General features: G+C 39.1%; 1 protein-coding gene across 5 annotated transcripts in view; it reads right to left on the bottom strand.

The window, feature by feature from the left end:
* Window positions 1-25,865, bottom strand: part of NXNL2 (nucleoredoxin like 2) — a 46,921-nt gene that overhangs the window by 12,269 nt on the left and 8,787 nt on the right. For 3 of the 5 annotated variants that reach the window (XR_015799259.1, XM_088156053.1, XM_088156052.1), the window contains exon 2: window positions 15,560-15,813. Coding sequence is in view for 2 of the 5 variants with exons in the window: in XM_088156053.1 (XP_088012179.1) it covers window positions 15,579-15,813 (235 nt within the window). In the remaining 3 variants the exon portion in view is untranslated. Of the gene's footprint in view, window positions 1-18; window positions 2,459-12,913; window positions 12,973-15,559; window positions 15,814-25,865 lie in introns of those variants that run through there. The other 2 variants (XR_015799261.1, XR_015799260.1) reach the window with 2 other exon arrangements.

The following is a 25,865-nucleotide window of genomic DNA, read 5'->3' on the forward strand; positions in this document are numbered from 1 at the left end:
CTATGAAGAGATCAGGAAAACACATGTTAGTACCAGGCAAAAAAAAAATCTTCTGTTTCAAACTACCCTGTGTTTTGAACAGTCAGGTGTTATTTCCACGAAGCAAATTGCTGAGGATTTCCATATATTTGAAACAACCAACTGCAAAAATATTACAGGCTTGAAGATTCTTGAGGGATTACTACCTTCAAGTAGGCTAAGTCACACTTCTAGCTGCTGTTTCAGCAAATTACCCAAGTGTCTTGATCTGGATTTGGAAAGGTGAGAGAATGTTATTCATACAGAATTAAAGTCATGTTTCATCTTGGTATTGCTGTATCTGAGACCTGGAGGACATATCATTGAAGAAGATCTTTTCATGTTAGTTACAGAATTGTTTAGAGCTCCAGTCAGGGATGACATTCCATTAATACTGGTTGAAAGAGATCTCTAGAGCCTTTAAATTGAGATACAATGGCTGATAGGAAAAAATACCAAAACCTGTTTTATTTTGTTAACAGAAGATCTTACATGATAGAGTAGCTATTAACTGTAAATTAATCTCTTTGTGCAATTTTTCATATAGCTTTCATCAATTTTGTTTCAAGATCACTACACCCCATATGTATCAATAGAATACTGTCTCTATATGAATAATTATCAGTTATTAGTGAATGTCATAAGTCAAATTTTCAGCTGCCTGACTAGAGTTTGTAATCATTTGGCTCTGATTTTAGTCAAAAATCGTGGAGACTGCATAGAAGTTCTGTTCCATATGTTTTCATTAGATAATGCTCCTGCAGTGTTGAGAGAATATTTAAGTGGAACGATATGACAAACGTCACATATCAGCTATAAATAAAGACTAATAAATCATAAGGTGTCTCAGCTGTGAGATCAGTAGCACGGGAGAATCTCAATGTGAAAAATTAAAATCTCATACACTAAAAAATGTAGCAGGAAGTTGTAGGAAAAATGCAGCAGAAGAGGTACATTTTAAAGATCCAACAGCAACAATAAAAACCCAGGAAAAAAATGTGTGAACCTAAAGAAATACTAATATTTGTATCTTCATGGCCTAAATTAACTCTTTACATATTTTCTATTCATTATGAAGAGTTACGTACTGCAGTCACAATCAAGCAAACAGTTTTACAGGTTAATTTCTATTTCTGGGTAATTAAAACAAGATAATTATTTTAAGCTTCCTAAATATCCAGTAATGGTATGATCTCACAAAGTCCTCTACAGTTTAACCATAACCAGAAAAAAAAGCAGTATTGCTTACACTGTCAAAGAAACAAGGCATATTTTTCCTCAAAACTGACAGTGATTGAATTTTAAAATAGTATTTACAAGTTCTTAAAACAGTACAAGCTGAAAGGAAGTAATTAAGCTGCAAATAATTATCAGCATTATCCCTTTTGATGTAGCTGAGTTAAAACCCTGTGTCTTGTGGATTATTCTGGTTAGGAGGAAACATAAGTGACGAGTATCTTAGACAAAAATCTGTCTGCATGCAAGAACATTTACCTGAGCACAGGATCACAATTCCTATACTTGATTCTGAAGAGTTCTCTCAGTCATCAGGGAGCCCCAGAGGTGAAAATATCAGCTATATCAAGCCCTACAGCAAAACCCAGAGCTGACTCCAGATGGGACTAAGATTTCACTTGAAGAGGAGATCCATAAAAGTGCTGATATATTAACCTCTTGACCATCTGAATGGCTCAAAATAACTCGTTTCCTTGTTCAAAAGATAGTGAAATGTAGTTTGTAAATAAATCCATTAAAAGGATCTAACAGATGGTCATTATCTTTGTAATGCTGTTTAGTTATTCATGCAAACACACCATCAGCATTTTATGTTGGTCACAGGAATCAAAGCCATGATTTAAATAAGCAAGTAAGATTTTGTAGTGTCTCTACCTCTGTGTACAGAGCTTGAGAAACATCACAGGACCTTGCTGTCACGGCAGATGTGTTCAGGCCTTTCTGAACATCATGCATGACCAGAGCTTGGCAGCTATCTGTCAGGGCTCTATTCCCTCTCTGTGAGCAATAGCCTTGGCTATTCAGGTCAGTCATGTCATTTTCAGGGAATCTGATGTGGAATTCTGATGGACAGGATTACATTGTGAGTTATGCTGAACAGCATTTGTTAGCTTATTTTCTTTTCCAAATTGGTCACTTAGTGTGGCAAAAAGAAAGAATGAAACTCATGTGAATTTATATTAGAAATACTGGAGAGCACTGAGAGCCCACATATAACACTTCTTGACATCCTGTTTAAATTTCTGTAGGTATTATTCTTTGTGGAACATGAAACTCCTAAGACAGTTAAGGCATTTCTGGTCTCATACCAATAATACCTCCAGCTGAGGCACAGGAAATCCAAATTGCTCTTCAAATTAAATCACGGGAAACCTTGATTCCTTGCTTGTCTCAAGCAAAGTTAATGGGAAACAGACGCACATTCCTGTCAAAACACAATGTTGTATATTTATCTTCTGCTGGCTTATCTTTCAGTGTACTGGGCTAAAATTATAATATTCACATCCCCCCACCCTCCCCCATCCCCTCCCTTAGTATTTCATTTGGTTAATATGCTTTTGCAAAATACTAATGAAAATAAATTATCAATTTGTATTAATACTGATAGCTGATCATTACTGGCAAATCTGGATCATTAACTTCATCAAAAAGAAAACTCGTGTGCTCTGGGAAACAGTGGCAAAAGTACTATTCACAATCTAAACTGATACAAAACAATGAAAACATAATCATCAGATGTAACAAGATATTCAATCTAGACTCAAATAAAATATTTGGATTTGACTCCAGCTAACAACATTTTGGTAAAAGAAATCTCGTCCTGACACAAAATGAAGACATAACTATGTTTTTAACAGTATGCCTGCCCTCCCTTCCATCCCAATATGAAGCTATGCCATCCATCCATTGGAACTACCATTCCAGTTGCAAGGAAGGAGGTTTAGGTGTATCCTTTATCAGAACTCCCAAGGCAATGCTGTAGGTTCAGCAGTTAGATGATTATATGCTGCACATGTGAGCAGCTGCCAGTGGCAATACCAGGAGAAAGTGCTACTTTCAAGCTGGCTTGTATCCTTGTGTCCCACTGCTTGTTTTTCTTCTTTCCATTTCTCAACACTATGATGGACAAGATTAACATCTTTCTACTCCCTCTGAAAAGTGGTTAGAAATTGTTTAAAAAATACTCTTGCAATGTTAAAAGCTTTTAATAGGAGTTTCATTGATTGTTCTTCTTAGTGTTTACTAGAGCCAGCAATGATCAGTCACATGCCATAGAGAAAATCTGGAACAGAAAAAATTCCTCCTTAGTGAACTAAGCTAGTTGGCTTTTAACTCAAAGTCTTTGTGTAGCAGTTTGTAGTTGGAAAAAAGTGAAATCTCTGTGTCCAGGTTAATACTAACATACTTTTATAAGTATGCTGCATGAAGCTTCCAGCTGTAGATAACTAATGGCCCGAATACAGTGAGATTATCCTCACCTGCAAACATGCAACTGAAAGATTAATCAGGCCTATTAATATCTTCTTAAAGGCCAAATCAGGAACTGTTCAGAACTCTGAATGTCTCTGTGCAGTCCTTAAATGTGTTTTAACTGTGATACAAAAAGCCAGTGTTTAAAATGTCATTTCTATAAACCTAACATTCATCAAGCTATATCAATTCACAGCCTGTTGGCTAGTGCTTCTCCTCTCAGTACTCCCCACCTTGTGTGTCCCACATCCTCAGTGCCCTTGGAGTTAGTGAGTTTACAGTTCTTCTGCCAGTTGCCATTGGAGAAGCGCCTTGGCAAATGATCAACCCTACCTTCCAGCTTTGAAAGGGATACACTCGTTCTCAAGTCCTTGCTATTTCCTAAAAATCTATGACATCTTAAAAGAACAGTGCTGGCCTGGAGCCCATGTACTGGTCTCAGCAGAGTCCAGATCATGGTCACAATTGTATTCTCCCATGCTTTGACTGAGGTTACTCTAAGTTTATATCCATTTCACTTCTTTGCATTTTAAAAACATTGGCTTAGTCATCCCTGGAGACCTCGGGCTTTGCAGGATGTGGAGGAGGAAATGGGCTAGTAAAGCTAATAACTCCCTTGGAAGGGTGGAAATTTCTCCATGATCTTGATCAGGAAGGAATGAAAACAAACAGCAAAGCAAGGAATATTTTTGCAGTGCTGTCTGCCTCTCAACCACCAACATGCACAGGCTCACTGTGAGCTCCCTGAGACCTCCTTGCCCTTCCCAAGGGCTATGTAACCTGCCCTTGGCTGACTTCCTCCTTCGTCACTCTGTATCATGGACTCTGAGGCAGTGACAGCATTAAAAACTGAACATCCTCCTATATTATTGTTTATATTGTTCTTTCCCTATCTCCTTCCAGAATATATTTTTATAATCTTCTACTGCAATAGCCTGGCTTGCTAAATGAAGTCTTTTGTTTTCAGCTACAAAGTAATTTTGCACTTAAGGAAATGAAATAGAAACTACTATGTTTTATATCTTCACTGCTTTACTGGCAGTAGGCCTAATGTAGCCAGTGAAACACGTCATTAGGAATGCCATGGAGGAGGTTGAAGACAATCCTTTGCACATTGTGTCACCGAGGGTAAGAGCAGTAGAGAAGAGGACGGCAGTCATCATGGCATTAAACGCTTGATGAGGTTACACACCAGCACAGGTCTCCCACCATTCAAACCACACTGCAAAGGCAGGGAGACAGAAAGGCAAGCAACGAGCAAGGAGACTGTAAGAAGTGCCAGTGGTCCTGATTCGGGAAGGAATAAAAGTGCCAGGGATGCAGAGCCGGGGCAGTCAGAAACACTAGCAGGAAACTGGAGCAATCGTGTTTGAGCGAGGGGAGGGAAAGTGGGGCTGGTTTTGATTCTGTTTGGTTCATGTCCTGTGCAGAGCACCTGCAAGCACTTTAGGCTGATGACAGATGAGGGCTATTTTTTAAGATGGCTCTATCTTGCCAAAAGAATCTTTCTGATACAGCAAAGCATACGTACCAGCCTTGGGACTTTCAATGTGATAGAAAACCATTCATAGTATTAAACTCTATTTAGACACCTTTTCTCAGGTATTTGAGCATTGTCTGGGAGCAAACCTTCGGTGTTTTGTTGAGGTAAAGTAAGACCATATTATCCTATGAGACACAGACAGATGTGGTTTGCCCAGAGATAGTCTTCATGACTAACTCCCGAGCAGCCATGCGAATTACCAGCCCATTTTATCCCAGATTCCCTGTCCCTTGATGTTTCTGGCCACTGAATAAAGCCATGACCTGTGCTAATACCTGCTGAAAGCAGTAACCTCGTGGTTAATTTGCATTAAACAAGCGCTCCTGGGTTAATTTAGCACTGGTAAGTCCCAGCACGTCCAGCTGCATTTCTTCCTGTGCAGTCTTGTCCTATCCTCGCAAGCATCATTTTCTAGTTGGTGGCTGAGGGCCAGGTCCTGCTCCTAGATACTGCTGGATAGATCTGCTCTGCCCACACAATTTTCCAGTCTGCCTTTTCCTCCCTTGACTAGGCCTTAATTACTCATCTGGTTGTGTATTTTGTACACTGCCATCCATTTTATTCTCTTTGTTCTACTTCAGACTTTATGAAAAGCTGGGGTGTCTTTTAAAAATGCAAATGCAATTACAACTAATTTTTTCCTTTCTGTAGACACACCGTTGGTCTGATATAACTCTAACATTATTTCTTCTTGACTAGTTCTTAATTAAATTAAGGTCAGAATAAATAATTTCAAGTAATGTGTGTGCTACGGCAATACACTGAGGCAAGTTTTTGTAATTTTTTTTGCCATAACAATCTCTTAACATCTTATGACTCATTGCAGATTCAGCAGGTTATTAGTTTCCTGAAATACTAGTAAATTCAGTCTTTCTTCCTTACTTGTTGCGTACTACCCTAAATTTCTGGCTATTTCCCACCAGTATAGAAAAATTAAAGGAATAATGCTCACAGAAGCAGGAGTGCTCTCTCACGTCTAGTATCAACCTGCTCCCTCACTGTCCTTTTTTGGTAATGTTTGGGCTAGGTTCTGCATGTGAAACAAGCTGTCTGACAGAAAAGAGTCCTGATGTTTGCATTGGTGGAAAATTCCAATTCCTCATTAGTTTATTTACTGTGTTTTACTGGACTCTAATTGCAAGTTTAAATGCTGTGGTTATTTTTCATTACATTAGTAAGAAAAGGTCCTGCTGCTTGCAAATTATTGAATTTTTTCCAGAAATAAAAAGTACTTTGAAATATCCAAATGAAAGACTTAACTGTAAACCAGTCATAAATTGACAGTCTGTTTTTCTCAGAAGTGTTTCAAAGAGTGATTTACTCCTGATGTCACAACATCTCTTGCAATTCTTGCTGGAGACTGAGTTTTGCTGACACAGACTATGTCAAACACAAAAGACTGTCTTAGTTTAAGTGTGTTTTGAACCAGGCAGAAAGGAAAGAGAAAAAAATGATGGAGGGAAGAGGATTATCATTCCAGCTATGCAAGTGAAAACAATCTGACTATGCAGAGGAAGGGAAAGGACAGAAAAGGAAAATAATAATTTCCACTGTCCCAGAGTGCCCTAAGAGGGAAAAGGAGAGGAGTGGGAGGGCAAACTGATGTTCTGCTTTATATATCAAATTGGCTTCCTTTTGCTTATGTTGAAATTTTATGGGATTCTCTTTTTCCACTTTCATTTTGAGAGCTGCTAGGAGCTTTTACCATTCTCCTTTCCAAATTTAAAAGGCCAGACAGGCTGAGATAGGAGTGGGGTTATAAGATTGCTCAGTGCCTATAAGAAATGTAGTCAAGATAAAGAGGAGACACACATGAGGCTGAGTTGCTTGAGGAAACAAAGAGCAGTCAGGTAGAAGAGTTTTAAAGTCCCCTGTTAAAGCTCTTGTGAAGAATAAATAATAAGTTGTTTATGATTTCTGATGTCAGAGGAGGGGGAAAAAAATCCAAGACAGAGAGCTATCTTTGCCTCTACGTCTCTTATTGAGCACAAGAATGCAGATTTCTATCCTTACAACTAATGCTTTAGGAAAAAATAAAAGTTTTGGAAAAAAAAGAGCACCCAGAGGTTGTGTCATACATGTTACATATGTGACAGGCTCTTCTCCTCTCCACAGTGACACACAGCAGGGACAATCATCCAGTGTGGTCCCTGCAGAGGAGTGAAGCATGGTCCCCAGGCGGGTCTGCAGGAGGAGATGGCTGCCCATCTGCTCTGCTCCCTGCAGGCATGGACAGGTCCAGACGTGCCTGCAGAGGTGCATAAGTGTCTTTGGGATGTCTTTTCCTGATATTGGCTGCTGTAGGACTGCAGGCATCTCTAGGAGTGGGCAGGTAGCAAATAGCAGCAATCCTGCTCCAGGTGCTGCATTTGGCCAAGAAACCCTTTGCTGGTTCAACACCCTTTGACTGGCTAGGCAGCTTTCTGTGACTGTGATCAAAGGGCTTGAGTTTGCTGCATCTACGTAGTTTGTATGAGCAGGGACCCTGCTTTAAACCTGGTTTGCCTTTTGCTGTAGTTCTGCTTTGGGCTTCACTGTGGGAACTAGTTAATGGGGATAGAAGGGGCTTGGAGTATGAATGCAGGACTAATCCTTAACTGACAAGATAGCAGTTATCAGAAGTAATACAGAATGAAGTAGACTTCCTTTTCCAGCTGTTTATCTGTCTCTGTTGCCTGTCAGATTGGGAGCTTGATGGCAGAGACTAGTTCTTAAAATAGATTTCCATGTTTTCTGACTGAAGGGAAGTATAATGCAAATAATAGGGGCAGAAATTAAGGCATTCAGTTTTTACTTTTGCGACAAATTTACCCTGAATCAGATTATGCCTGGTGGAGGTAATGTGCACTGGAGTGAATGCCACCCTGCCTTAGCTGCTCTGAAGTCAAGCTGTACTGATTTGCAATGTTTGCTCATGGTGCAATTATTCCTTCCACCTAGAGCAGGGCATGCCCTGTGTCCCTTTATCTTATTGCTTCATTACTATGCTAAATTGCAGAAATATCATGACTGTTTCTTCATCATTCTTAATAGCTGATTAAGTAGTTTTATTTTTACATACTCTGCAAGTCCTGCTTAGCAAGGCTGGGTGTTAGCTAATCCTGATGTAGCCACTTGGGTTTAACTTTTTTAATGAGAATGAAACACATCTGTTACATGGCGATAGTAAATCACATTAGAAATTCCAGCAGAAGATAAGACCCACCTACACTGTTGGCCTGTATCTATCAGGAAGCCATAGCTTGCTATGCAATCAGTTTTTGTCTCAGTACTGGACTGTTTGAAGATTCGTGGTTAAATACAAACTTGATCTTAGAGTTTACATTCCACAAGTGGCTCAAGCAATTTAAAATGAACTCGACCTGACATTTTAACCTCCTTACCAAGTTATGCAGACTGTTTATACTGGCAGGGGGATCTAATAGATGGGGTAAAAGAAGGGAAAGGGGAGTCAATCATCTTATCTCAGCTGAATCATTGATTCACAGTGTGACCTATGCAAAGCCCTGAGTCTCTATTGCCTCACAGATTTTTTTTTAAACAAGACTACTCTGAAACCCAAATATACCACTTAAGATGTGATTTTCTTGTTAAATTTATGCTTGCTTTCGGAAGAATTGTCTAAGCATGGAACTTTTTGTAGAATGCTGAAAACAACCCAGAAATACTGGACAAGAGTTATTGGCCAACTGTGAGCCTTGCAAAACATGAAGTGGGCCATTAGTACACAAACCTTACATTTAGGGTTGCCAACAATTCTTGAAAGCCACTACAGTTTGCATGAGTTTAGTCATGACTTTTATTTTTCTCAGAATTACCTGAATTTTTGAAGACTAAGACTTTCAGCAAGTTAATCTCAATTTAACGTCTCTTCCCAAGAGCTGAACCATAAAGATTTAAAGACTTGGGACACTTTGAGGGCAGCATTCAACAATCTGGCCATCCAAAAAAGACATGCTGAGCCTAATACCACTTGCCTTTCTGACACTTGTCTGTCTCAAGATTCAAAGTTTGAAGAAAATGATTGAATCATACTCTGTTTGGTAGAGGCAGTGTCATGGAGATACAAATTATTTGTGAGTTCTTCAAACTCTTTCAAACAGCAGCTGCTATTTTGTGTACTGTTTCACACCCGGAACATAAGGGCAAAATTTACTACTCTAGGGTTGATTGCAATAGCTCATTCTTACCCTTGAATTGATATTGAGGTAAAACACATTGCAAATGAAAAGACTGCCACCTAACCTCTTGATTCTGATTGTGCCACAAGCCTAGAGCATTCCCTTAGGCAGCTGTTCAATCTATACACCACATTTCTTTTAATCAGACTACATTCCTTGAAAGTTCAGTCTATATCTTGCTATTGGTCTGGAAAAGAAAACATGCCATGGCTATTATCAATATATGATAATAATGCACTTACAAGAAGAGAATGGTTGCAATATCAAGCATCTCAATTGAAATAATTCTTTCATTCTCCCTTAGAAAACAGCAAAAAATAACATTTTACCCACATTTTCTCCTAGAACAATAACATATGGTGCCTAGCCTGGAGCAAGGCAGAAAAATTCCTTTGCTTTCTTCATGTCAGTAGCAGTTGGGCTACTAGATATGGAGATGGTCTGAAATCATACCTTCCATTAGAGATACTGGCTTTTCAGTTCTCTGAGGGTTTCTAGAGGAAGATTGTCTGCATGTGCAGCTCCACACTATCTCCCACAATACAGACCAGGCTAGGGAAGGGGGAAAATTACTGTGGAGCAAAATAGCTGCTCCAACATACTTCCCAGTAAAGTAAGAAAACTCTGCAACCTCTGGTCAGGCACAAAGAAAAAGCAGGAGTGTGTTGCTTCAGACTGTACTTTATTGAGCCACGGATTTCTCTTTCACAGTGCATTCACTTTGCAGGAATTCAGAAAAGAAAAGAATGAAATGGCTTAGAAGTCAGGTAAGTAGAAGTGAAAATGTTGGTCCTGTGATCATGGTGCGAGCTTCTTTACAGCTACCCAGAGGGTACTAAAGCCTGCTTGCCCAATATGGGGGGAGTTCATCTCTATTCCTTCTGTGTGTGTAAGTTCTGACAGACCCTAAGGCATCATGAGATCTTCTGAGAACTTTTTTAATGGGGCACAACACAGATATTTACAGGCAGCTGTGAAAGTTCAAATCAGCTGCAGGAGAGGGCCTGATCCCTCATCACCTTTCCATGGAGCAGATAAATCATTGACTGGACTGGTCTCTTCAGGCAGTCCAGGGGGCTCCCACCAGCACCTGAATGAAAGCAGGAGGGGAGGTGTTGTGTCAGTGTCACTTCTGCCATGAGCAGCCATCAGGAGCACCCCTTTGCTGCAGAGAATAACTTCCACAGGAACTAAGGAGCAAGAGTAGAGCACAGAGCCCTCTCTCCCCTTTGTGGCAAGAAAATCATATTTGTTACTGTTGGGATCACACAGCTTGGCTATGGCTGACTAGAGAATCCATCTCTAAGACAACGTTCAGACTCATCCTCATTAGCTTCCAGTTATAGAGAAGGCAATGGGATCCAGATATTATTGTGTGCATTTTGAACCTGGGGGGGGTTTTGGTAGTGAATCATGGTTTTAAAAAGTTCAGATTTTTGCTAAGGGTAGAAGTAGTTTCCATGACCAAGATGTAAGTTAGGTAGGTAAATAGTAGGGTAATAATTACTAAATGCTTAGGCTAGAGCTAATTGGTATAATTATCTGCTATTATAAACTTACATACAGAAGAATGTAAAATAAGTAAACCGCTAACCATGAAGCACAGAGCCTTGGATCGTGCCAGAGGGTCACTGAGACCTGATGAAGACTCTCCTGACTTCATCCTTCGAGACCACTGACCCATTTCGAGACCACTGACCCAATTCAAGAGAAGAACTGCACACATGTGAAGGACGAATGGGCTCATTTTAATATGGGGTGGGGATGGGAGGTGCTGGGGTTATGCAGATGTATTGTATGTAAGATTTTGGGGAATAAATAGATGGCAAAGAACCTTGTTCGGGGCAGTCACGCCTTTCAGAGGTGACTCCCGTGCCACCCACCAGTGAATAAACATACCACTGTCTAACTTTAATTAGTTAGAGGGTCTTTGTCCGTGATTATACCTTTTTTTTTTTTAACGATTCAGTAGTTTTCTTGTTTTAATTTTAAACTGTGGTACTATGCTGCATGTATGCCACATCTATGCCAGAAGCTTCAAAATAGGACTGGCTGAGTGAGAAGGATAAAAGTGGTTAAAATCTGGGAAACAAAAAGAAGGAAATTCCTCACAACACTGTTGTAGTCTTAGTCATGTTAAACTATGGGGAATGAAAAGGCCTGCATCTACAGTACATAGATAGGGATCTGAGCACAACAGGTCACTATGATTTCTAAGATGGTTTCCACGGATTTTGGTATTCTCTCATTTCAAAGCATTTTTCAATTAAAAAAACATTTTCAGTGTTTAATTCATAGTAAACAGAAGCTGTAAGATTTGTTCAAGGTCACAGATCAAATGAATTTTGTAAACTGGAAAGAAAATAAATTAGTATAACTTTGAGTATCTTTCCCTCATCACTGGTTCATGCAGCTTTCCCTTAGGAGACAATGACTCTCACTGTCTCTTCAGTCATAGGACAGACTCTACACATAAGAGAATTTTATACATAATTACCTTAAATATACATATATATATATATATATAAATTCATATATATATAAAATTCATATATATATATAAAATTCATATATATATAAAATTCATAATGGAAACAGTTTTCTGTTTTCATCCCACTCTAACCACAGCTTTTAGACCTGAGAGTGCCACACACACTAAAGAACATACAGGATGATGATCTCACTACTTTCTGTAAAAACTCCCCAAGAAAGAAAAACAACACTTTATTGCTATAAGTAAGGGTCATGACACAGCTTTCTTATATTCACACTGTGTTTTTAAAGAGCTTGTACAGCACAGATCACAAAAATAATAAATCCCCATGAGAATATAGAGGCTTCATCTTGCAGGCCATTTATCTTGTTAAGGTACTCTAATTAGTTACACTAATTACAATCAATTGTTGATTTTAACTGTTAAATGTAATCCATCTGATCCATATTCCATAGGCTGGCAACGAAATTTGGATGGCTCATCATATTACATTCACTGCTGCAAGCTCTTAGCTAAGAAGTGATCCTTGGTGCAGAAAATACAACAAATAATTTTCCTCTACCAAACTTTGATTATAAAGAATTATCCTACACTTGGCATGATGAGGGGTTCTTGAGTCCACTCCTGGATGCTAACCCTACTGCATGGTTGTCCTCATCAAAAAAGCCCTAAAGCACAGAAGTCCTTTACCATGGTTAATGTTGTTGGGCTATTTTTTCCCCCAGGAGCCTGATGCCTTCTTCCACCCTTCATTCATCAGGCTCTGATTTCTCTGTTGGGGAATTGCTCTGTGACCTCCACCAGAAGCATTCACCAGGTGAAGAACAGAAGCAGCTCATGGTTCTAGTAATGGTCCAGCAAATGGTAGAAACTCATAGGGGCCAAGCCACTAAAATGAAACATCTGGCAGCATGTGGCAGAAGGTTTTCTCTGATGACCAAACATCTCCTTTTTTACTTTCAATACATCAAATCATTGAAAATTGCTTTCTAATTTGAGCTAATAGGCACTGTCTGTTGTGCTCAACCCACTTTTGGGCCATGGTGTGCTGTGGCTTATCATTCTGAGGATTACAGCTGCCTGTACCTTTTTCATCTGACCCTTCAGTTGAAAGGGAATATTCCAACTTGCACAATTCCAGCTCCCAGACACTGACATGTCCTCTGCATCACTCCAGAGGTAATCACTTACCAGTTACAAATGGCAAAGAGCATCAGGAACATATCCTGTAGCACAGCCAAACCCACTCACTGTAAGGAGAGAAAGTGGATAATGGGCAAAAAAAATGGGAAGGAACCATCAGTGATGCTTTAGGAGCTGACATGATAAACAGAGACAGGCAGGACTGGGGCTTGGTGAGAAAGAGACTTGTCTCCCTTGCCACAATAGGAAAACTGTGAGTTATGAAACTATCACAAGGCTTTAAGCTTTTGGTATGTTGCTTTTGAAGGATGATGGCACAATTTGTAGGGATCATTGCACAAGTAACAATCAGCAGCTTATCAGGCTGAATGATCTGTTGTACAGATCTTTTGGGGTTTTTTACTGCAAATGTGCTGAAGAAACAAAACTTCTATCATGTTCTCTCATTCTCTGCATGGGTTTTCTCTTCTAAGCCCTCAGAGAACTACTGATGTAATTAAAAGGGACAAAAATAAAATTCAGAGACTTCAGAAACATAGAACTATAACAATGTAGAGCATTTGCAGACCTATGAAATGCATTTATCTGTTTGATACATATGTGTGTATATATATATATATATATATATATATATATATACACCCCTATTTTTAAATCATAATTTTCAAACTATTTCCCAGGTTCTCCGTTTAAAGAAAAGAACGAAGTGCACATTTGAATTCCTCTGCTGAAATCCGTGAAAGATGAAATGAAAACATGTCAGTTTCTATCAGCTACAAATAAGAGTGCAAATAAGAGTGACTGACACTTTTATCTAGATTTCTTTCCTGGCAACTAAGAGGTTAATAATCACAGGATCCAATTTTAAAAAAATGTAATTTTATTCCAACTGCTTTATTTTCCAAAGTGCATTTAGGGTTCATTTCAAAAGGTTCTGTTTCAAAGCATACCCATGCAGTCTAGAAAAATGACAGTGGTTTAAAAATCATTCAACAAAACCACAGTGTCACTATTTGGATTCTCAGTCTGGGGAATTTGGACTGTTCAGCTGCCTTGTTTAAATATTTTTACAGTAGTATAACTTGCCAAATCTAGCTGAGAGGCTCTCATAATCACGCATGTCATAGTCTATATTTTTATGACACAGGCAATGCAATCTAGATTTATTAAAACAGAATCTCCCATGTGCAAAACAAAATATATTCCCAATATATCACACATCCCAAATCTCTGAACTAGGGCCCCAAAAACTAGAGTACATACTCTGTGGAAACAACACACTTTAATCCTCAAACACACACTTTACAGTTAAAGTTTCAAGACTGCAAGGCACAGTAAGTTAGTTAAATTGTGTTAGAGACATGGTTTATTTCATGTGGACAGAGAAAGCTTTGAAATTCACTTTTTATTCCTTCCCATCAAGCTTATTCCAAGTGCAAGATGTGAGGGTCAGTGAACACAGGATGGCATTCGTGCTAAAGGTGCCCAGCTTTGTGCTGTGCAGTACAGTTCAGCTCAGCCTGCCTCAGCTTGGCTGTATTCCATAGGTGTAACTGCTGGGAGACTGTTTAGCTTGTTCACTTAGAATTGCATTTGACTACTACTATTTTAAGGCTGTACCTAGACAAAACATGAAACTAACAAGCAACTGAGGAGCCGCACTTAAGTGGCAAAAAAATAACCTTTGCATTTTTAAATACATGAAACAAAAAAATACCCACAAAAACTAAAAACCAAAAACCAAACCAAAACAAAAAAACAAAACAAACACAAAAAACAATATAACAAAACAAAACAAAAAATCCAAAACCCAAACAAATTAAAAACCACCACCAAAAAACCCCAACCAAACAAAAAAACCCCGCACCAAACAAAGGGGGGTGAAGGAGAACAAAATGGCTCTGTAAATGTGTTCAGTCTCTTTTATCATATTGGAGAATTAAACTAACAAATAATCTCTAGATAAAGCAAGAGAGGAGATGGAAGGCAATTGTACCGTGATATCTGTGGAAGTTTATGACCCTCTTCTAATCCTTTTACACCGTTCAGGTAGCAGGAGAGACTCTGGATGAGTCTAGAAGGATGTTCAGACAGTGGAAACCACAAAGCTGCCAAAAGAGTCCACAGTGTATTTATTTCTCATTGTAGGCAGCAGTGTTCCTTTTCCATCACACATCTCTAGCAGCAACTGAATGCTCGGGAGAGCATCACCACTGCAGCACATGAATAATCACACCAGCCAAGACTGCACTGAATGAACACGATCTGCAGTGGCGGGAGGAATGCAGAAAAGGCATCCGTGGGAACATTTTCAAAACATCAACAGTTTGAATTTTCCAATCCCTGAAATACTAAATAGAAAATGTATCTCCGTGAAAAATAAAACAGTCCAATTTTAGTATTTTCACTGCTTTGGACAGGTGGTTTTGGCTACTACAAAAAGGTACAACTCAATTAGAAGAATGAGAATGCTGCCACTCAAAGTGGAATAGTTTTTCCCTCCCTTGATACTAGGAGTTTTAAACTTGCAGCATGCATGTTTTGAGTAAAGGAAATTATTTGTGTAAGCTTCACCAGTTGCAATTTTGAAAACTTACCTGTGTCTACAGCTACCTTTTGAAAAAGCTGTGTCAAAACAGAAAGCCTGGACGCAGGAAACTCTGATACCTAGCCCTGGACATAACACATACTCACTTGGGTAATTCATGTAGACTCAATCCAGAAATATATTAAAGGCTTCCTGTGAGACATGGAGAAGTAGCACTGGCATGGATTTCTGCTGAGATGTTTCTTCTGGAATACCATTTATCTTTCCTGCTGCTGTGGTGAAGAGAGAATGACGTGGAGGAGTTGGATGTTGCAATATCATACTTGCACTGCTGACAGTCCAGATGACAAAACAACCAGTATCACTGGGATGGACGGTGTTGCTAGTTTGTCCTGCCTGCCTGTCAAGGCAAAAAGAACAAAAACCAGCTATAAAAACTACACCTTTTAAACAGATAGGTACAGGGGCATGACTGACTCACCTTGGGTTTGAAACAACAAACACACACTTTGTTCTGGTATATATGAAGAGCGCTTAGAGCAGACTATCGAAACATGAGTTTGATTTACAGGACAACTTTGGCACTGATGATTTGCCAAATCACTGAACAGTAATTCATCTCTTCTTCCTCACAACATTTTTCCCCCACAGCTCTCCTTCAGTAACAATTACACATAATCACAATTCCTGTTCATCTGCTTCATAGCTGTATTGTTTAAAGATAGCCAGCCAGCACTAATGTCTGAAACTGCTTCGCTCTTATAAATCTATGTAGAAAGTAATTCACAATCTTTCAAAGGAGCACACAAGTTCAGGGCTCACATAATGACAAATAATTTTGGAGCTTACAGTGCCTTTGCCAGCAAACGGTCCCCCAGTTACTAGCATTTCCTTTGCCAAAAAATGGTAGACCAGTTACTGAAGATTAATAAACACAAAATAGATCCATTTATGTAAGAACAACGCAGCAAACTTAGCGTGGATCGGTCAGCAGAGGGGGCAATGCTTAGGCTGACAAAGCTCTGGAGTGTTCTGCTGCTGAAGGATGGAAAATAGGGATGACATTGCCCTCTCGTGGGAAGCAGCTGAAATGGAAAGCGGCAAAGCTGCAGCCGGATGATGCCGGCAAGGTTTGTTAATCCGGCGAGTCTCATTACAGCAGGCGCTTAAACTTCCTGACATTTTCGTTCCATATGCTCAGGTCATTCCCAGTTGAGAATATGTGACATGCTGCAGGACCGGGATTAAATCTTTACTAAAAAATTCAGTGTGTTGGCTAGGGATATAACTGTGAGGCTTATGGCTCAGAAGCATCCCTTTAAAAACCAGATACTTGATGTCAGGATTCTCTTTACTGAAAGAACCAGAAAGAGTGAAAAGCACCACTTTTTAGTTTTTTAGCCTGAGAGGTATGACACAGAGCCGTGCCACTGAGAGTCAAATCCTGCTAAGACTGTTTAGCTTTAAAAATATCCTCTGTGTTCTGTAGCCAAGCAGTTCAGTTCTTATCTCTTAAAAGCATAATTCATACTGTACAGAGTGGTGGGATGGAGGTGATTTAGGGTTAATTTCAGAGGACTTCCAAATTATTATGGATCTTATTGAAAAATATATCATAGAGTGGGTTACTGTCCAGCCATGATAGCTGTGGACATTACAAATGGGCTGTCCTGAGGAGCTACATTTTATAAAGAAAGCTGATGTTGATTTTTGCCCAGATCTCTTCAGAGAACCTTGCTAAAAATGAGCTATTCAACTGGCAAACTCGGGATAAAGGAGAGTGAGTAAAAGCAAGAAGCAGTGGACAGGTTGAGGATAGGAGGGCTGAGGACAACCTAGTTTGGTTTTTCTTTACTACTGGTGCCCTGGTTGCAACTACATGGTTGCAATGTCAAAAATGCAGGACAGTCTCAGGATATCTCCATGAAGGAAGCACAGGCCTACAGGTGGGTCACTCCTAAGAGCATATACAGGATTTTTGCAGTAAGCATGGCTGCCAGAATATTAACCATTAGTAAACACTCTCTTCTCAACACAAGAAAAATAAACCCAGCACTTGCCATCCACTGTCGTGAGCAGCTGTTAAGAGCCACAGCAAAACTACACAGGAATAAATTAAACTAGATATGTTCTGATTTTAGAATGGCTTGTTTTTCTTCTATTTTCCATATAAATAAATAAATAAATATGCATTCATGTATGTTTGCGTGTATGTATAAATGTGGGTAGGAATTGCAGTGACTAAGTAAAATTTTACTCTCTCAAAGTCTTTGTTCAAAGTGTCTCAATTTCAGGTTTTTGGGGATGGAGGACACATGATGACAGAATAAGCCATACCTTGTTCATACACCAAATAGAGCTTTTACAACTAGCTGTTGTAAACGTGGGATGGGCAATAAAAGGGTTCTGACCAGTGCACGCAGAAGCTATTCAGACAGCTTGTCTTTCAGGATAACACAATAGGAAAGAAGGCAAGCACATTTTTAAAAAAAAGCTAATTTTACTGTGTTGGATATTCCACCAACAAAGTGTTTACAGAGAGAAAAATGGTAGCAATAATGTATCTCTAGATAAAGCCAGCAGGGTAAGAGGAAGTGTTTCAGGTCCATTTCTATTCAATTGCCTAATTTCTATTGCCTTCAGAGCTCAGCTGGAGAAAAGAGGTAGTGCTGCGGTGGGCAGAGCAGTGCCTGGCTTTGGTGCAGTGCCAACCCCAGCCCAAAAGGGTCCTGCCCACCCTCGCCCCACAGAGCAGTGGTCAGAGCTGTGCTCCAGCTGCCAAAACAGAGCTGCCCTGCGAGCTCTCCGGGGCCCTCAGCGTCTCCTCTGGGTCCGTTCACAACATGTCAAACAGCCAGGAAAATACCCTCTGTGTGCTCAGTGCAGCAATTACCTTGAGGCTCCTGATACGTGTCCTGGTGACAGAGCAGGGTTCCAGTATCAAAAAAGAAATGAAGGTAGTACCCGGCCTCCCGGCTTTAACGGGTGTCTGTCAAGTCTCCGTCCCACAAACCTTGGAATGCCTAGTTGTCCCAGTGAACAGAGGGGAGCTGCTCCAGTGCAAACCATCCCTCCTGGACTCTCATGTGACATGCAGCTCCCAGACCCTTCTGCTCCAGTCCCAGCTTGTCCTGACACTCCCAGTGTATCCCAACTCAGAATTATAATGGTTGCAAGAAAAAAAATCTATTTCTCCCACTCTGGATGATCCCATTCCTTTCACGTCTCCCTGAATTCCTAAGCTGGCCATCTTCCCGTGTCTTCTCACCCCAGCCTAAGGTCTCTGTCCAGAAGCCACTCTCTGCCTGCTCAGCTTCTCCTGCTCTGCTGGCACAGGTACTGTTGCTCTCCGTTCCACACAACTGCTCTGGCTCCTTCTTTCACGGGGGTTAAAGACCACAGGCATGAACCAGGATTTTTTACCAAAAATTTGCCTGTACAAGACACTGAGATGCAGTAGCCATAACACTAGAGGATTTAAGTACGTTTTTAAGACAACCAACCAGTATTCCCATCTCTTTAAATGAGCTTACAAGGTACCCGTAGTGACTGTGCATCCTCCCTGGGTCCTACATTATGTCAGGTGTCATGCGTGCTATGGAACTTCATCATATTTCTTGGAGTAAGTATTTTGTCTCCTTTTTCTTTTTTAGGACAGACATACATTTGTTGGTGTAAGCATGTAACATACGTTGTTATGATGGCATTTTTCATTCATATTTCTCTGAAGAGAAATATATAGATAGATATATAAAGGCTCCAAGTTATTTAACAATTAAAGCTAGAGCCCTTTTGGCTATATTTTTTCATACTCACAGAAAAATGTGGTTCTTTCCAAATATTCCCGACCAAGAATATAACTACTCACAGTCTCTTACAACCAGCTTCTCTAACTGAAAACACTGCAAAGGCAATATGGTTTTGTGAATTATCTGTAGACTCTTTACCACAGTTGTGCAACAAGCCCCTGGCTGTCGTTTGATAACCACTGCCTTAGGAATCAAATCACTTCAGAATTTATGTTCAGGTCCTGGCATTGCTACAAAATTCACAGGAAATTTTTCCAGACATTTTCATTATGTCTTGTTTTCTCTCTCAGTAAAATTAATATAGATCATATCATCTGCTTCCCAGGGCTGTTGGGATGACTAGTTTTGATAATGGTGAAATCTGGATGGATGTGACCAGAGAGGCAGAGTGCCATTATTATATTTTGCCATCAAACACTTCCAGAGTAAGATTTCAGCAGAATTTAAGGAAAGAAGAATAGGAAATTTAAAAAACAACCAATAACCAAAGAACAGTCTTGTTTTACAAGATTAAATTAAAATATCTATTGTTTCCTTGTTTCTCATAACAGACCATTCTTCCTAGTGGGAAAATCCTATTGTTTAATTGGGAAATGTATCTTAAAAATATGACCTGGAATCTGGTATTTTTCTTGTGCTTACTAGTTTCAATTTGTGAATCTATTTGCTGGTTTCACACGCAAAACAATTCCCTTCCCTTTATTTTTGCAGATATGAGTCCTAAGAGAAAAAGCACTCTGCTTCTTATCATTGCTACTTCCGTCAATTTGCCTTTTCTGTTATTTTAGTCTATAGCAACATGGCTCAAGATTTCCACTTGGTGCAAAATAATGCAAGAATATTGGTATTCCACACCACAATATTCAATAAAAAGAATCATAATTTCTGAGCGTGTGGATCAAAATGCTGATAATAGCACATTTTACCTGGGAAATAATAGTTACTTTGCTACATTATAGGAGCTATTTTAAAATGTATTTTCTTCTAAAACTATGGTTAATGTTTATGTAAATTGTAGAAATGTTCTCAAAGAGAAGTGGTGTAAGCTGAGAAAATGGTGTCCCTGGAGATCAATATAATGATTGTGGTGAGATCAGTGCCAGGGAGAAATATAAATTTCTGTGCTACACTGAAAATCTTTCTTCAATTATTAAAATCTCCCTTAAATCCTATTTTTAGAACTAAATTTAATGTAAATGGGCAATGGACCTTGTTCTAGCACAAGGGAGAATTTATCTTCAAGAATCCATCTGGTCTCATTTGGACATTTGTGCATTGCAGGGATGTGTATGAAGGTGATTTAGTTTTTCTCTGAGACAATCACCTGCCTGAGACAGTGGTGATGAACTAACTTCCAGAATAGTCTCTGCAGTTTCAGACATACCTCTAACTATTAATGTGTTATCTCACCCTCTGAACTAGAAAGAAAAGAGAGAGGGGTGAATAAAAAATATTAAAAGTTAAATTAATTCTAAATCAGTGTTTTACCATTGCCTTGGTTTTACACACAGAAATATATTTCCTGCTATAATAAACTAGAAGGATGAGAAAATTTAAATATTTGTTCTGGGATCAGAGAATTACCTTGTAGGGCATGAGGTCAGTGACATATTGGTTAAATATTTTTCATCCAGAGACTTAAGTTAAAGACTGACAAAGAATTCTTGAGTTTATCATCATTTTTAGGCAAATCAAAGAAATGTGGAGCTCCATGCAACCTCATGGTATAGAGTACAATATTATTTTAAAGAAGTGGTGCTTTATCCTGAACAATATATGTTGGGAAAAAAAGTCCTTGTGTTTCAAGGCTGTTAAAAACTTAGCAACATGGTTCTTGTCCCTTTTTCAAATTTCAGAAAACCATAATAAGGCGCAAGCTGTGTGAGTCCATATTCTCTTTTCAGTAAAATAGATTATTAAGTAAGAGTTTAATTTTTCAAGATAAGCACAAAGATAGAGGGATTCTTAGTGTGGTGTGTGTCAGGAGTAAAACCAGTAAGAGTACAATTTTGCTAAAAGAAACCTGATAAATGTGAAGTCATAAATGAGTCATGAAATCAGCATTAGAGAAAGATGACCAATTTTTTTTTTTTTTTTTTTAATTTTTTCTTTTTTAAGTCTTTTATTTGTTAGCTGCTCTCCCATCCTGGGTAACTGATATGAACTAGAAATGCTTCCCTGCCTGATCAACATGCCTCTTTTCTTTCCTAGTTCTCAATTATTTATGGTCAATCATCAAAATGTTTATTTTTGAGGTCATATAACAGCAATTTAAGTCTAAAAGTAGTATATTGTTGGTTAACTTAGTTTTTGTTTGCTTTAAGATGATCTCCTTCTGGGGAGGTCGCTTGGTATCAAGTGATATTAATCACAGTTCTGCCTATTTAAATCAGATACTTACACAGATCTTGAATTTTTAACTTAATTTTCCATCTGAACATCCAGATTGTAACTCACTGGTCTAGCTTTATATGTTCATTTTTTAAAAGGGAATCCATTTTTCTTTTAACACGCATTGTAACACAGTGAGTACAAATAAAACTCTGATAGATTTTCTCTTACTAATGCATGAAACTTTAGGAGAAAGTGTACTTCAGTATAAAATCGTAAGTAGAAGAGTGATAAATATGGATGACAAAAACCGGAGAAACAAGTAGAAAAATAAAGGTTTTATGCTGAAAACCAACTAGTGACTACTGGGCCAGGGCTAACCCCTGCATTGACTGACCCTGTGTTTAGTGAGCTAGTGAGATTAAAATAGCCTTTTTCATGAGTCCTCAGGATTGACAACCTCTTCTCTAGATAAAACATTTAAGTGTTCAGAGAGGAATGTGAGCATCTTAGCAGCTGAACAGGTAGGATTTACTAACATGGCCTTAGCACAGAGTAAGGAGAGGGAGGATGTAGCAAATACAGTTTACAACCTTTTTGCTCCTTCACCTTCCGAGAAAAACACTAAACCTGTCTCTTTGTTGCCATTTGATGAGGATTCAAGTTTGGATCTCGGCTTTTCTGTGCCATACAGAAAGCACAGCCGATACAGAGGGGTATGTCTGGTCCCTCCATTCTGCACTCCTGCTTGTAGTTTGTACTTTTGGTCTTTGGTCTACAGCAACAGATATCAGCCTGAAGGCCAAGTTAATAGCAGCTCTAGGTTAATACACGTTCCCTTTTCCTTTCTCCCTCCTGATCAGAGCAGCTGCAGATGGCTGTGCCTCTTGCTAGCTTGCATAATGCTCAAACACCCACTCCCTTACTATTTTAAGTAGCAGAGACCCACCCATGTTCCACTTCAATAATCACCTGAGCTCTATCCAGCATGATAATTACACCACTCTTCTGAAAGACAGAAGAATGTTTCTGGAAGCTCAGCAATATTGGATTACCTTCCTGAAGTGCAGCTAGACTGTAGCAACAAACTCTTTGTCAATAAGTACAGTTTGTCAACAAGTACAGCTGAAAATAAACTGTGGCATAAGCAGACTGCACTTGATGGTCCCATCAAGTTGTCTTCTTTAAGCTCTCGCAGATGAAACAAATACTTTCTAACATAGCTTCTAGAATCCTCTATTTTATACTTCATATTGTGTTCTGGCCTCTGACTACTAGACAAGGATGTTCTAGGTTGATATTTAAAATAAATACCTCAAACTAATGTCTTCCTTTAAAGGTCAAGTGCATCACAACTTTTTAAAACATATCTGGTAAGCAGATTACGAACCTCAGCTCAAATTTGTGAGCAAGAAACATTCTGCACAGACTCACAGAGTTGAGTTCATGCAGTCAGAAATTCCCAAGCTTAAAGTGCAACAGAAGATAAACTACTAAGAGGTGAGCTAGGCTATCACACTTCTGTGGATTCTTACACAAAATATCTTTCATACTGCAAACACAGTCTACTTCACAGATTTTGGTCAGGCAGGAGGTTATTTCAACAGCTATAGGACAGAAAGGAGAAAGAGGTTCAGTTCTCTATCAGTACAAACCACAGCATAACACATACTACTACATACTAGAGTTTATGTACACTTCCAGCAGATACAAACTGCCCTGTGAAGGGGATTGATAAGTCAGGGCAGCATCATCTGTTCAGAAGGGAAAGATGTTTCAGCAGATGTACCCATTTCTTCCTGATAACCCAGAAACTGCATCCATGTGAACTCACAGACCTCTGTCCATCTTCTCCATCTCTCACTTGTGATGCTGCTGTGTCATCAATTCAATTTTTACCACACCAAGGCCTGCTTCCACATACCATCCAGAAAGTAATTTAGTTTTGTGCATTGCTAGAAGGTTCAGACAAAGTTGGCCCTTACTCTGTCAACTTGAGCAGAAAGTCAAAGGTTTGAAGTTTTGTTATTTATTACCATCTAATTGAAGGATTTGGACGGGGAGTTATTTTGGTCAATCTTGTTCATTTTTAAAGAAAGTCATGCTATCTTGAATGCAGGATGAGTGAAACAAATCCACTAGAATTTTACTGTCACAGCCCCACACTTATTCCAGCCAAGTTCCACCAACTCCAGACTCCTTTCATGGCATTGGAACTACTCCAAGCTCAAGCAGTTAGTTCTGTCTTTCTTCTTTTCACATGTGGGAAACACTTCACACTTGTGCCTTGGTCTCTGCAGCTGATCTCTCTGCACTGCGTATAGTAAAATCCTCCATACGCTCAAATTCATGCATGGCCTTAAATGTGCAATTGTTTGAATTTCTCTTGGGGGAGGTGATAATGTGTCAGCTTCAAATATAAATGGAGATACTGTTGATGTGAGTACTCCTCTAGTGATAGGTGTTAATTAAGGTATCAGTGAAAGCAGCACTCTTCATAAGCACAACTAGCTGCAGCACATAACATGGATGCAGGGAACAGAGTACACGTTTCTCAGCATTGATAAGCAAAGCCAGGACTGGGACCCCAGCATTCAGTCAGCTCTTTTCCCTTGCCTGCCCTTCGTTCTCTGCTCTCTAAACCAGATGGGACTATATGTGGTAGAAGTTTTATGAAGTAGTAGAGAGGAGGTATCTAGATGTAGAGAGTGGAATTTTGCTTTGGTGACACCAACAAGACACAGCTGCAATATGTAGATTGCACTGGGCCACAAAATACGTATGCATTGGCATTGCATCAGCATACCTGGAGTTTAAACATCTCAGTCTTCAGAGATGGCATTCAATGAGGTATTATATATTATACTGGGAGAAACTAGGGGCAGAGAGACAGAGTTACTTGCACAACGAAATAGAGATTATAAGCCTCAATGTACCACTTGAGGCTAGCACTATTGCTATTAATTTCAAAGTAAGAAATGAGCATAACCAGTAGATGGCTGCATTAATGAAAGATTACTGAAAACAGCCTCTTCTGTGCTTAAGCAGGGATGCTATCTGTTGAAGAGAACTTAGGACTTTGACAGTCCTGCTAGAAATCTGAGTGCCTTTCAAAACCAAACTTAAGCTACCAGCAAAGAAGAGAATCTCAGTAAATCTTGGACAAAACCCCATTTATTTGAATAAAATAACTTCCTTTGAAAATAATTTTGATCCAAGCATAACAATATTGGTAAGTTTTATGTTTGCATGGGAAATGTGCCCTCATGTTATACTTGGGAAAACAGTAATCTCTGAAAACTGTGTCCTTTGATGCCCTGTGCATGCACTTAATGTTTTTGTACAAGAAGAGTTGGGGAGGTTTGACCACTGCCTTTGCAAAATGGTTGTTTATTGTTCCAAGAATCTATTGACTTGTCAATATCCTACAAATCCAAGTAGGCAGAGTTACTGGAACAGCTAGTACAAACATTTCCATGACAGTGCTCGTATCTATTTACAACCTGCCTACATATTTTGTTTATCTGTTTGAATTGTTAGGGCTCCATCTCAATTCCTGCCCAGAGAAGAGCCCACATAAGAACACCCCTGGTTTCGAGTTACTTCAGCTTCTCTTTGAAGTATTTCTTTGAGGCTGTATCACTATGCTTAAATGCAGGGTTTTTTTGATAGAAAACAGCACCTTCCATAGTAACTTCTTCACCTTACACTGATAGCATTAATTAATATAGGATTATCAATATGAGATTGATCACTGAACTTCATCTACTAGAGAAATTTCAATGACATTGGGGAGGTAGAAGGCTTAAAAGTGTTTCTGTCTGATTTTGGTCATTTATATATCCATCTTCACAGAAACTGGCAGAAATTTAGGGTTGCCCTTTTATGAATATTGCCTGCAGAGAGAACACATAACAGTTAAACTCTTACGGGTGTTGGGTCTTAACAAAACCTTCAGCTGCACAGAAGGCAAAACCAGGCTGTGCACAGGGTGGAAATGAAATGAAAAGCAAAAAACCCCTGTCATGTATGCACCAACTACTATTTGTGTTCTGCAGAACACCTATTTGCGGTCTAGATTTAACTCATATTTCAGAAGAGCTACTGGTATTTTCTATGTACTTTCAGCTGAGAAGAAAAGTGAAAGATGAGGTTAGTATTAAAAATGCATATCAAGAAACCATTACAGCATTTCAAGGAAATTCCAAGTACCTACTTTAGGTTTTTTCTTCAGCCCAAAACCTCATAATTGAAGAGTTTAGGTGAATAAACAGAGATCAAAAACCCCCTCCCATTTTTATGCACATATATT

The sequence above is a fragment of the Sturnus vulgaris genome, chromosome Z (genome assembly GCF_052056855.1).
Source record: "Sturnus vulgaris isolate bStuVul1 chromosome Z, bStuVul1.hap1, whole genome shotgun sequence".
NCBI lineage: Eukaryota > Metazoa > Chordata > Aves > Passeriformes > Sturnidae > Sturnus > Sturnus vulgaris.